Source organism: Coregonus lavaretus (assembly GCF_964263955.1).
Source record: "Coregonus lavaretus genome assembly, chromosome: 36".
Lineage (NCBI taxonomy): Eukaryota > Metazoa > Chordata > Actinopteri > Salmoniformes > Salmonidae > Coregonus > Coregonus lavaretus.
In genome coordinates this window covers 22,862,549-22,876,911 of record NC_140023.1, presented here as the reverse complement: position 1 = coordinate 22,876,911, position 14,363 = coordinate 22,862,549, and the positions used below count along the sequence as shown (strand labels likewise).

Sequence of the window (14,363 nt, the reverse complement as noted above, 5' to 3'; positions counted from 1 at the left end):
GATGATAATAATATAATTGTAAACAATTATAAAAACCTGTTTTCGCTTTGTCATTATGGGCTATTGCGTGCAGCTTTATGAGTTTTTTATTTTTATTTAATCCATTTCAGGATAAGGCTGTAACGTAACAAAATGTGAAAAAGGTCAAGGGGTCTGAATAATTTCAGAATGCACTGTATAGCCATTGCAAAAACCCTGCAATCACTACATAGGAGGAATATGTGGTCCATATAACTACAATGGCCAAAACCCAGGCCCACTGTCTGTCTGTGTATGACTAACAGGACACAGAGGTTCGTTTTTGTTACCCACCAGGATGGTCCTCTGCAGGTTGGAGTTGACGCTGCTGAACATGAGTTTGCCAACGATGGTGGCGATGGTGGGAAAGACCAGGGCGCCACACAGGATCCTGGTGGCTGACACGTGGTCCGCCAGGGGGCTGGCCTCTGCCGGGATACGAGGCACTGGACACCCAATCCCTGAGAAAGACAGAGAGGAGGGTGCAGGGTCAGGATGGGTGAGGTGCATTGTGGGTGTTGATGTTTTGCCAGTACATCTTCACACAGTTGGATATGCTAAACAAAACACATTCATCAAGTGATGGGTTCGGTTTCTACCCACATCAATCACTATCCTTGATGATGAGATCAGTGGGAAAACCCCACTGCTACTGAACCTACATACCACCACCACAAGCCACAACGGACGGACCCCGTCTAAGCGCTCTTTTATCCCCACAAACACTGCTCACACACTGGGTCAAGCCACATTGTTCACACAACATTACAACAGTCTTTAACACAGGTAGCATCATCCATCAAGTATCTAATAAGATCTTTATCACCCACTCTTCATCATACAGACACACACAATGAATAAGCTTTCACATAACACTGGTGTTGCAGAACGGCTTGCATCCCTACCAATGTGTCCTTTCTGACCTGGGAAGATGCTGTTGAGGATCTGCAGCTTGTTGGAGTACTTCCTCCAGAAGCGCAGCACGTAGTCCTCCCAGCGGATCATCTTCCCCAGGATCAGCATGACGGGGATGGTGGGCAGGCCGATAAGCAGGAACAGGGGGTCTGCCCGCTCCATCACATCCAGGCCCTCCTTATGGCCCACCACCTGGGCACAGGGGACACCATGGTCAAGATTGGTAGCTTAACGATAGAGTGCGTCCGAAATGGCACCTTATGTAATGCACTGCCAAGTCAAATGCACCCGTAGTCTGTCGATAAACACAGCTGTGTGTGTTTGTGCTTTCACCTGCATGACAGTGACGGCCCCGTAGGTGACAGCGGTCCAGTAAATGGAGCCCACCATGATGCCAGCGGCAGCGAAGGGACAGGCCTTGGAGATGAGCCGGTCAGCCAGGTCTAGCACATACACCACCGGCCCTGGAGGGATACAGAAAGATAAGAGTTAAAAAGAGACCACACACACCAAGTATGAAGAAGGTGATAGTGTTTGTTACAGATTGTAAAATAGGGTCGTGAAGGGTGTTGTCCCGTCTGTGGCCTGGATCATATTCATTAGGGAACACCGTAGAAAATCGTTTTGCAATGGAAAACCCTGTTTTAGTGTCGGTTTTCAATCACTGGCCATTTTCGTGTGAACTCTTTTCACTTGAGCATTTTATTTGTTTTTACAGTGAAAAAGGGCCAAGCAGAGTCCATCTAGAACGCTACAAATATCTCATGCTGAGGTGGAGTAAAGTAGAGCACCAATCAGACGACACCTCTCCAGGAGGGGTCATAAGATGGCTGCTCTCCTGGTGGTAGAATTCTTAGTGTACAGTACACACCAGCGGTGTCAAACTCATTCCATGGATGCCCTAGTGTCTGCAGTTTTTTTTCTTTCAATTAAGACCTAGACCAGGGGTTCCCAAACTTTTTCACTCCGGCACCCCCTTCCAGCATTGGGGAACATCCCGCGTCCCCCCTACACGCACGTCTATTTCTATGGGCACAAGCACTGTTCATGACAAACTGTTCACACGCCTCTTGTTGGTGGAGGTTTAAAGCTTATTTCCTGCAATTCTACAGATTTTGTAATGGTGTGCAGAGAACATTTTGCTGTTTTAAAGCTCATTTTCTTGCAATTCTATACATTTTGTCATGTCTAATGTTTATTCATGTGATATGAGTCACTCAAACATTACAACAAAATCTATGGGCTAAAAAACCTAGCTAAAAAACTTTAGCTGACATGGGCTAGTTGATTTGAACATTTCTGACAAGCTATAATAGCTCTCTAAAAGGTATGCAATGACTGACATGACAGGAGGAAAACTGATGCACTACCCAATTTAAAAATTGCACCTTGTGCATTCTACTATTACAACTTTCTGACCCCTAGCACACCCCAGTTTGGGAACCACTGACCTAGACAACCAGGTGAGGAGAGTTCCTTACTAATCACTGACCTTAATTCATCAATCAAGTACAAGGGAGGAGTGCAGACACTCAGCCCTCTGTGGAATGAGTTTGACACCTGTGGTATACACCATTCACCCTACTCTCTGACCCTAACCCGTGTCCTAAGTACAATGAAAGTAGCCCTACTTGAAGTACAATGAGGAAGTGATGTCTTAAGCAATGAGAAAAAACACAAAATAAACTAAAGGGAAAAAAAACATAATACACATACATGGTCAAAAGAATGTGGACATCTCATTCCAAAATCATTGGCATTAATAAGGAGTTGGTCCCCCCTTTGCTGCTATAACAGCCTGCACTCTTCTGGGAAGGCTTTCCACTAGATGTTTGGAACATTGCTGCGGGGACTTGCTTCCATTCAGCCACAAAAGCATTAGTGAGGTCGGGCACTGATGTTGGGCAATTAGGCCTGGCTCACAGTCTGCGTTCCAATTCATCCCAAAGGTGTTCGATTGGGTTGAGGTCAGGGCTCTGGGCACAAACCATTTCTGTATGGACCTCGCTTTGTGCACGGGGGCATTGTCATTCTGAAACAGGAAAGGGCCTTCCCCAAACTGTTGCCACAAAGTTGGAAGCACAGAATTGTCTAGAATGTCATTGTATGCTGTATCGTCAAGATTTCCCTTCACTGGAACTAAGGGGCCTAGCCCGAACCATGAAAAACAGCCCCAGACCATTATTCCTCCTCCTCCAAACTTCTTTGGGGCAGGTAGCGTTCTCCTGGCATCCGTCAAACCCAGATTAATCTGTCGGACTGCCAGATGGTGAAGCGTGATTCATCACTCAAGAGAACGCGTTTCCACTGCTCCAGAGTCCAATGGCGGCGAGCTTTACACCACTCCAGCCGACGCTTGGCATTGCGCATGGTGATCTTAGGCTTGTGTGCGGCTGCTCGGCCATGGAAACCCATTTCATGAAGCTCCCGACAAACAGTTATTGTGCTGATGTTGCTTCCTGAGGCAGTTTGGTACTCGGTAGTGAGTGTTGCAACCGAGGACAGATGATTTATACGCGTTACGCGCTTCAGCACTCGGCGGTCTCGTTCTGTGAGCTTGTGTGGCCTACCACTTCGCGGATGAGCCGTTGTTGCTCCTAAACGTTTCCACTTCACAATGACAGCACTTACAGTTGACCGGGGCAGCTCTAGCAGGGCAGAAATTTGACAAAGTGACACATTGAAAGTCACTGAGCTCTTCAGTAAGGCCATTCTACTGCCAATGTTTGTCTATGGAGATTGTATGGCTGTGTGCTCGATTTTATACACCTGTCAGCAACCGGTGTGGCTGAAATAGCCGAATCAACTAAATTGAAGGGGTGTCCACATACCATGTAGTGTAGATACATGTAGGCCACACTCGTGAAATATTCAACGAGGAAGGTAACTTCAGCAGTGAGGAAAAGCACACAGAATACACAAAACAAAAAAAACACACACACACACCGTCGTGAGACATTCCTAAAGTACAATGAGTAAGGTGATTTCAGCAACGCGTAAATGCTCAAAAGAATGAGCTTCCTTTATTTAGCATTCCTGTTGTGCTCAGAGCAAAATAATGTGAAGTATTGGGTTTGACCGGAAAACATTTGTGCTGGAATGTGTAGTGACAAAGAGGCTCAGGCAGATAGGAGAGGAATGGATTGTTATTTAGATTAAGGCTGCGGAACACCTTTACAATGCTAGAGGGAGACCATGTGTGTGAACCTGGCTATAATTCATCTCTGTGCCATAAGAACAGGCCTGTGTCAAAGATCAGATTAGGCAGCCACTGTGTGTCATATATAGTAGCCTACCCCATTTTACCCCGTATTAGACACAGTCAAGTAATAGCTATGACCTCAATCTTCCCTTCTTTTTCTTCCTCATCCTCCTCTCTCGCATTCTAGAGCACTAAGGAGAAAATCATTCAATATTTACAGGGACGGGAGGCAACCTGCTTTAATCACGCAGGCCCATCCAGAAACTATTAATACCTGCAGCAGGAGACCAGTGGAGAACACTAAAGGGAGAAAGGGGTCCGGGACATCAGGTCTCCTTGATGTGATGGATTGTCCTTATCGGTGGCTATACGGAGCTGTCTTTTTCAAAAAGTAGGCTACACCCCAAAGTGTCACTTGGGAGACTTTAATGCTGCGTCATTGTTTGAGCAGGGTTGGGTTCATTTCTATTGTAATTCTGCTTAATTCAGGGCATGAATAAAAAATGCAGCCCATGTCATAATTTGAAAACCTAAAGCATCCGTTTGACGTTGAATGTTTTAGTGATCCTCGACTAGGCCAATGAGCTGATTATGTGGCACTAGTCATCGTGGCACTACTTGGCACTGTTGCCATGGCACCTGTAGCAGCAGAGCCCATCTCCCTCTGCTGGACCTGAACCACTGGTCATATCCAACTCAGAGATAGAGATTTGTCTCCCTAGGCAGACAGGTTGCCTCCCACATTAACAATGTTCCAGTGCTGTTGCCCTAGGTCTGGGATTTCAGAGACAGACATCAAATCAGTACATAGACACTGTCCACTCCTCTTGCAGAGTTTCTTCTGCATAGAAAAGTATTGGGCGGGCTGCCTAAGTGTTTTTTTCAGGGCTGCCTATATCCCCAAAACATTTATAAAGAATTCACAAAAATATGTATAATGTATACATGGTTTAAGTCGTTTAAAGTTTACACTAAACATTTTTCCATCCCCAAAATTAGTTTCACCTAAAAAACACCACCAGTCAAAAGTTTGGACACACCTACTCATTCAAGGGGTTTTTCTTTATTTTTACATTATAGAATAATAGTGAAGACATCAAAACTATTAAATAACACATATGGAATCACGTAGTAACCAAAAAAGTATTACAAATAGCCACCCTTTGCCTTGATGCCAGCTTTCCACACTCTTGGCATTCTCTCATCCAGCTTCATGAGGTAGTCACCTGGAATTATGGCAAGAACAGCTCAAATAAGCAAAGAGAAACAACAGTCCATCACTACTTTAAGAAATGAAGGTCAGTCAATACGGAACATTTCAAGAACTTTGAAAGTTTCTTCAAGTGCAGTCGCAAAAACCATCAAGCGCTATGATGAAACTGGCTCTCATGAGGACCGCCACAGGAATGGAAGACCCAGAGTTACCTCTGCTGCAGAGGATAAGTTCATTAGAGTTACCAGCCTCAGATATTGCAGCCTAAATAAATGCTTCACAGAGTTTAAATCACAGACACAGGGGACTGTGTGAATCAGGCCTTCATGGTCAAATTGCTGCTAAGAAACCACACCAATAAGAAGAAGAGACCTGCTTGGGCCAAGAAACACAAACAATGGACATTAGGCCGTTGGAAATGTGTCCTTTGGTCTGGAGTCCAAATTTGAGATTTTAGGTTCCAACCGCCGTGTCTTTGTGAGACGCGGTGTGGGTGAACGGATGATCTCCGCATGTGTAGTTCCCACCGTAAAGCATGGAGGAGGAGGTGTTATGGTGTGGGGGTGCTTTGCTGGTGACACTGTGTGATTTATTTAGAATTCAAGGCACACTTTACCAGCATGGCTACCACAGCATTCTGCAGTGATACACCATCCCATCTGGTTTGTGCTGGTTTTGTTTTTCAACAGAACAATGACCCAACACACCTCCAGGCTGTGTAAGGGCTATTTTACCAAGAAGGAGACTGATGGAGTGCTGCATCAGATGACCTGGCCTCCACAATCCCCCGACCTCAACCCAATTGAGATGGTTTGGGATGAGTCGGACGGCAGAGTGAAGGAAAAGCAGCCAACAAGTGGTCAGCATATGTGGGAACTCCTTCAAGACTGTTGGAAAAGCATTCCAGGTGAAGTCGGTTGAGAGAATGCCAAGAGTGTACAAAGTGGTCATCAAGGCAAAGGATGGCTATTTGAAGTTTAACACTTTTTTGGTTACTACATGATTCCATATGTGTTATTCCATAGTTCTGATGTCTGACTGGTACTGTATATCTATAACACACACATGGATTCGGCTATTTGAGCCCGTTGCTGACAGGTGTATGAAATCGAGCACACAGCCATTAAATCTCCATAGACAAACATTGGCGGTAGAATGGCCCATACTGAAGAGCTCAGTGACTTCCAACGTGGCACCTTCATAGGATGTCACCTTTCCAACAAGTCAGTTTGTCAAATTTCTGCCCCGCTAAGTGCTGTTATTGTGAAGTACAAACGTCTAGGAGCAACAACGGCTCAGCCGCAAAGTGGTAGGCCCACACAAGCTCACAGAACGGGACGCCGAATGCTGAAGAGCGTAAAAATAGTCTGTCCTCGGTTGCAACACTCACTACAGAGTTCCAAACTGCCTCTAGAAGCAACGTCAGCACAATAACTTTGTCTGGAGCTTCATGAAATGGGTTTCCATGGCCGAGCAGCCGCACACAAGCCTAAAATCACCACGTGCCATGCCAAGCGTTGGCCGAAGTGGTGTTAAGATCGCTGCCATTGGACTCTGGAGCAGTGGAAACGCGTTCTCTGGGAGTGATGAAGCACCCTTCACCATCTGGCAGTCCGACGGACGAATCTGGGTTTGGCGGATGCCAGGCGAACACTACCTGCCCGAATACATAGTGCCAACTGTAATGTTTGGTGGAGGAGGAATAATGGTGTGGGGCTGTTTTTTCATGGTTCGGGGTCGGCCCCTTAGTTCCAGTGAAGGGAAATCTTAATGCTACAGCATACAATAACATTCTAGACGATTTTGTGCTTCCAACTTTGTGGCTACAGTTTGGGGAAGGCCCTTTCCTGTTTCAGCATGACAATGCCCCGTGCACAAAGTGACGTCCATACAGAAATGGTTTGTCGAGATCTGTGTGGAAGAACTTGACTGGCCTGCACAGAGCCCTGACCTCAATGCCATCGAACACCTTTGGGATGAATTGGAACGCAGACTTTGAGCCAGTGCTCGTGGCTGAATGGAGGCAAGTCCCCGCAGCAATGTTCCAACATCTAGTGGAAAGCCTTTCCAGAAGAGTGGAGGCTGTTATAGCAGCAAAGGGGGGACCAACTCCATATTAATGCCCATGATTTTGGAATGAGATGTTCAATGAGCAGGTGTCCACATTCTTATTTTTTGTGAAAATAATTTTTGGGATGAAAAACATTTACAGTGTAAAGTTAAATGACTAAAACCAGAAAGTATGCAGAAAAGAGAATGGACATATTGATTTTTAAATAAGATAATCTTTAAGAACTAACAAATCACCAATCAGGGAGAACCTAAAATTCAAAAATTGATGCATTCAGTATTTTCTGTCATGCCATGTCATATGTTGTTATAATGTGAGTCACTCAGAAAGCATGAGACATGGCAAAATGTGTAGAATTGCAGTAAATTAGCCTTACAACTGCAAATTCTCTCAGCCTAAAATAGTGGGTCTAAAATAATGTATAAGAGATCACACAAAAGATTTCGCTGTGACTCTTCTGTGGATGATAAAAATAGTTGTTGTTCTGATGTGATTAATAAGGAGCATCCAGACTCTGCACTTGATGAATTTATGAAATTGCTTCTTTCAATTATTGATAAACATGCACCTGTTAAGAAACTGACTGTTACAACTGTTAAGGCTCTATGGATTGATGAGGAATTGAAAAACTGTATGGTTGAAAGAGATGGGCAAAAGGAGTGTCTAATAAGTCTGGTTGCACATCTGACTGGCTGACTTACTGCAAATTGAGAAATTATGTGACTAAACTCAACTTAAAGAAGAAGAAACTGTATTATGAAGCCAAGATCAATGATATAAAGAATGATGGGAAAAAATGTTGGAGTATTTTAAAAGAAATATTGGGCAGAAAGACTAATTCAACTCCATTTCATCAAATCAGGTGGCTTATTCATCACAAAACCTTTTAATGTTGCCAATTATTTTTATGATTACTTCATTGGTAAAGTGGGCAAACTTAGGCAGGAAATGCCAAAAACGAAGAGTGAGCCATTGTATTCATGCATAAAAAAAACAAATAATAAACGAAAAGCATTGTAAGTTTGAATTTTGTAAACTTAGTGTGGGAGAGGTGGACACATTTTTGTCATCAATCAATGACAAACCTCCTGGCATTGAAAACGTGGATGGTAGCTGACTCTATAGCCACTCCTATCTGTCACATCTTTAATCTTAACATAAAGGACAGTCTTTGTCCTCATGCCTGGAGGGAAGCCAATGTCATTCCGCTCCCCAAGAGTGGTAAAGCGGCCTTTACTGGTTCAACCAGCTCTTAGCAAACTGTTGGAAGAAATTGTGTTTTACCAAATGCAATGCTATTTCTCTGTAAACAAATTAGCAACAGACTTTCAGCATGCTTATAGAAAAGGGCACTCAACATGTACTACACTGACACAAATGACTGATTGGTTGAAGAAAAATGATAAGAAGAATGTGGAAGTTGTACTGTTAGATTTCAGTGCAGCCTTTGATACTATTGACCATAACCGGTTGAGAAAACATATTATGCTTTTTAACCTCTGCAATATCATGGATTCAGCGCTATCTAATAGAACTCAGAGGGTTTTCTTTAATGTAAGCTTCTCTAATGTCAAACATGTAAAGTGTGATGTACGGCAAGGCAGCTCTCTAGGCCCTCTACTCTTTTCTATTTTTACCAATGACCTGCCACTGGCATTAAACAAAGCATGCATGTCCATGTATGCTGATGATTCAACCAAATACGCATCAGCAACCACAGCTAATGAAGTCACTGAAACCTTGAACAAAGAGTTGGTCAGTTTTGGAATGGGTGGCCAGTAATAAACTGGTCCTGAACATCTCTAAAACTAAGAGCATTTTATTTGGTACAAATCATTCCTTAAGTTCTAGACCTCAGCTGAATCTGGCAATGAATTGTGTTGCTGTTGAACAAGTTGAGGAGACTAAATTACTTTGTGTTACCTTAGATTGTAAACTGTCATGGTCAAAACATATAGATTAAATGGTTTTAAAGATGGGGAGAGGTCTGTCCGTAACAAAGCCAGTCCTGCAACCTTGTCTTGATTATTGTTCAGTCATATGTAAGTCGCTCTGGATAAGAGCGTCTGCTAAATGATGTAAATGTAAAGTAAATATGGTCAAGTGCTGCAAAGAAAGGCCTAGTTAAGCTGCAGCTGGCCCAGTACAGCTGAAAAAAACCCAGCTCGTTACTACCAAGGGGGTCAAAAGACCTTCTGCTAGGACAGAATCAAACCCCAATAAAGAGTCAAGCAAATATCACCTTCATAAAGCTATGAAGACATTAAGCGTAATGGGGAATTCAAACTCTCGTTTTGAATGTTTGGATACATAGGCCGCCACATTTTGAGTGAGCCTTGAGATCACATTAGACTACTAGTCTAAAAGGAGAAGTGGCTTTTCCCTGGGATATTCTTAGAGCCATAGGTTATTCTCAGGTTAAGGGTTGATGCTCATTTTGAAAATGAAGTTGTTCTTTTTTAGTTGGCTAGCCACACCATGTCAACCTGAAGAGATTACTTATGAGTGGTGACCAATGTTCCCTCTAAACTGCGCACGGGCGTGCAGTAGCCCCGACACTGCCGCACAGAAATATCAGCCCACAGAGAGAAGAACAAGATTGAACTTCACTCAACTTTCTAGAGCAGTGGTCACCAACTGGTCGATCGTGATCTAAGGCATTCCTAGTTGATCGCCAAACATTTCTGTAAAAAAAACAACAATAAAGCCTTGTGTTCCTATATGTATTTCTTCGTCTCGGGCTGCTGGCGGTAGGTGCACCCGATTCAGCTGCCCTGTGCGCCGGGTAGGCAAACTGTTGCCATTTTGAACCAGTTAATGTGTCTGACGGTACAAACTCTGCCTTCCCGGCGGGCCCAGAGAGCAAATCAAGTGCACTATAAGCCCATTGCTGGTCAATTGGATGGCTCAGATGACAGTGTCTGCAGTAACGTAGCAGGTATAAAAGAAAGTTAAAACCATGACTAGAGAGAGACTGTCAACGAATACAGCAAAGATATGCTGTTTCTATGAGTGAATTCATGTTTAAGTTCTTACTCAGCACTGTCAACACTTTTATAAGCCATAAAATGCGCGTTCTTCCTATTTCCACTCAGCGCTACAAGCACTGCAAGAGGTAACGAAGGAGTAGGAAAGTGTATCGATAGGCGAGCGTTGTTGTAATAATTAGCGGCTTGGGTCTTTTTTATTATCAAGGAATATTTCACTTTCTCTGTTCATAGGAGTAACAAGATGAATTTGTGCATGTGGCAGAAATAATGCGGTGCGACTCGAGTTTCGCCATCAGCTGGAAGACAGTGTCTCTTCTTGGTCAGTGTCAGTGGAGGAAAGGGAGACCGGAGGGATGTTGAGAGGCAGACCCTCAGTCTGCTGTTCTCTCCCTCCGCTGAGAGGCACCATCAGCCCAGTAAAATGTTAAATATATATATATTTTTATGTATGCTCACTCAGCTGTGCTTCACAAGTAATACAACAACGGATCCTATTACCGGTGTGATCATATAGCCTACCACAAATGTTGAAATATAATTTTTAAAAATTGCCCGAACAACATTGCATTCACTGGCATGTCAATTCAAGCAAAGCCAATATGTGGTGATAATGTATTGGGCCTATAGCTTACTGCACAAACCTCATTGCTACAGTACTGTTTTTAATTGGATAATGTTGCATAGGCGTGCGTTTTTAAGTCATGTTTTAAAAAAATCTGAGCAGTAGATCTCGGCTTTTTGACTCAGTGATCTTGACTCAGAAAAGGTTGGTGACCACTGTTCTAGAGTGTTCCTTGTTAATACTATCAACATTTCCCTTTACTGTGGCAATTGGGACCGAATCAACGCAATATTAGCCACTTTCAATGCATCATACAGAAACAAAACGAACTATGCAAGATATTTTGTTGTAGGCAGAACGCATCGGAGTAGGATTCTATTGCATTGACACGCACTACTCAGCCTGTACTCTACACAGACCGGTGTGGCATAAACAATCAGAGCTACAGTAGGCCTATATGCAAATATACCATTGCCATATATGGATATGTGCCATTTATTTTGAACTGGACTGTGTTTACAGCATGAGCGGTCGTGAGTAGTTGCGTTTGTTTTGAGATCAAAGCGAGAGCTGCATGTAGCCATGTGTGCACATTTTGTTGATATCCTTTGCCAGTTAGTTTTTTTTTGGTCTTAAAAGGGGCAGTGTTGTATTTTGAGACAGGCTTGAATAAGCTAAGTAGCCAATAGGCAGAGGGTAGCATAATTTGTCTGATTATCTGTAATAAGTGGTTTCTTGCATCAAAACACCAACATTTTCAGTCACCTCCTTGTCTGAAGGACAAGTGGATAAACAGGTTAATGTCAAGCCCTGCATGTTGTTGTTTTTTTTCTCAAAAGTGTCATGCAATGTAGGCCTAAATTGAACACCACACATTGGTTGCTACTGCAGGCTGAATGATAGAACAGCCATTTCCATGTTAAAATGTTATGGGATGCATTTTCTCCATTGTTTTTGATGGTAGGCCACTCTGGTAGGCCTACATTATGATCAAATAGCCACAGTAGCCTGCATAGCCACTGCTAAAACTGTAACTTAAAGCAGGTACAGCCTCAGTGTTCACAGTAAACGTGCGCTGGAAGTTGCACAGAATTTTCACAACGTTGAAGTTTGCGCTCAGCAGAGCTGAAATTTGCTCAGTGCCCCCAAAAATGGAGTTTACATTGGTGGTGACCACAACTGGTCAAATAATCCAGCAATGCCCACTGCTAAAACAACAGTGACTTTATATTTGCACTGAATGCCTATAGTGACGCTGCTATTTTGGGAGAAAGCCATGAAATCAGGTCTCAAATGTAAGAACAATGGTGTTTCAGTCCAAGATGGCTGCTTTCTCCCTCTACTCAGCATGCAAGGCAGTCATAGGACTGCAGCGGACTTTTTAGCTGGCTACAGATACCTGAAGGAACAACGGAAGGGTGACATTTGTCACGTCAAAGCTGCCAAAGGCACAATGGGGAACAAACACTTTTAATTTCTAAAAGTAGTTACGAACACATTGGCTTCCTGCGTCGTGTCAGTTCTGCCACTCCTATGTTTGCCAACCAGATTGATCTCGTGCCACTTGAGCACATTAATCTGGGCATATTTTGATGACAGTGTCGGAATCCCTTCCGCTTTGTCCCAGCCTAAGCATTAAACCATCCACAGTCAGGGGGAACTGGGTCACACTTAATGGCAAAAAGGAAAGCTGAGCAATTCATTTCAGCAAATTCCTAATTAACATAATTAAAAGAGGATGGGTGGGATAGAGAGAGAAAAACTGCAACTGCATCCCAGTTCCTCACTGGCGGGCAGGCATGTTGGCACACTGTTCCAACCCACTTTTTTTTACCCTCTCCCAGAAGGACCAGCAAGGTCACACCGTCCCTCATTTTACACCACCGGCCAAATCAGCATGATAGGGTGGGTGGAAATCGTCAGTTGCTGAGGTTTTAAAAAATCTAGCTAGCTTCCCATACCAGTGCTAACTGCACTTTCCTTTCCTACTAGAAATGTCAGAGTTTACAGCCCACAACTAGCAGAGAAAAACCTGACACAAGTGGTGTGCTACAGCCAAACACATTAATCAATGTGATGCCGTACTAACCTGAGGCCCGGCCCTGAGAGTAGGAACACGAGTAATGCCTGTCAGGCTAACAAATGAGCTGGGCTCAGCAGAACGCCCCGAGAAAATAACTACACTTCAGCATCTTAACACCACCCAGCACCCATCTCTTCAGCTCTGCCTTTATTAGACCAATCGAAAGTTGTCCTCCAATGTCTGTGAGCTGCGAAAGTGCCATGTTTCCGAGATTGATTAAAGTCCCTGAAACACCCTTAAAGCCATTCCCAACAGAAGGAAAAGTAAACAATTTCTAAAGAAGTTTACTTCTACTTTTAGCACAGTCGGGTGAATATAAATCCAGACACAGAAGCTGTTTAGTCCCGTGTCTGTCTGTAGGCCTATGCCCCAGTGATCAAGCCCAGAACACAGACTAGTACTTTACATTAGAAGACTGTAGGAAGGAGCTAGCAACATAGTGCTGTTCTTTTTGTGTTCACTTCAGAGCGCAGCACTCTGCTTACTTCAAAGCACACTATAATCAACATGTCTATGTCTCCTAAGCATACAGACGAAGCCATAGATATCCTATTAAATTCGATATGTAATTCTATGAATGCAGCTGTGTTCACCTCAAAAAAGGTAGAGGCAGCCCCCAGTGAGGTGCCGTGATGTAGCCTAGCACTTAAACGCACAGAGGAAATCTAGGTAAAGTTGTAAACAAGATGTGCTAATCGGACCTAAATAATCAATTAAGCACTACTGATAACCCCAGAGAGACCCACTGACGCAATACTAGCACACTATCCTCTTGTGTCCATCGAATCTGCCTGGCTGCCTGAGCAGAATACTGTGTTGAGTTCAGCTGGAAAAGCACACATCAGACAGTGTGACATCATGACCTCTGGAAGCTATGTCATAATGTGGCTGCAGAAGTCTAATGATGGCATGGTGAAGTTACATAAATGTCAAGAGGAAAGCGATTTGTCAGAGCGTTTCCAGTCCCCAGGGCAGGCAGGGTATTACAGAGGAGAATGGGGAGTCGCCGGGCAGATTGCTGAATCAGGTGGTAGGCTGGCAGCGTCAGTGTGCTGCTGATTCGTTGTCTGAGCCGTCGGCTATTTTTCAGGCCTAGGTTTTTAGTGATTCAGCAGCAGCAGTGGCAGGCAACCCCAGTCTCCTCTCTGCCGCTGGTTGATGAGCTGCTCTCTTCATACCGTGGCCTAATTTCATTCTCTCCCTCCCACTCTCTCTACACCTCTGTCTGTATGTCTGAACACAGGGGGAGTCAAAGGAAGCTTGCTCGGGGGAGCAGGCAGACTGGTACACTTCACTGACTGCCACATCA

General features: G+C 44.0%; 1 protein-coding gene across 2 annotated transcripts in view; it reads right to left on the bottom strand.

Moving 5' to 3' along the window:
* Positions 1-14,363, bottom strand: part of LOC311110828 (E3 ubiquitin-protein ligase MARCHF5) — a 38,759-nt gene that overhangs the window by 4,125 nt on the left and 20,271 nt on the right. Inside the window, exons 3-5 of one of the 2 annotated variants that reach the window (XM_084153411.1) lie at positions 1,267-1,397; positions 924-1,125; positions 313-479 (exon numbers count right to left, since the gene is read on the bottom strand). In XM_084153411.1, the coding sequence (XP_084009537.1) occupies positions 313-479; positions 924-1,125; positions 1,267-1,397 (500 nt within the window). The remainder of the gene's footprint in view (positions 1-312; positions 480-923; positions 1,126-1,266; positions 1,398-14,363) is intronic. The other variant, XM_084153412.1, reaches the window with a different exon arrangement.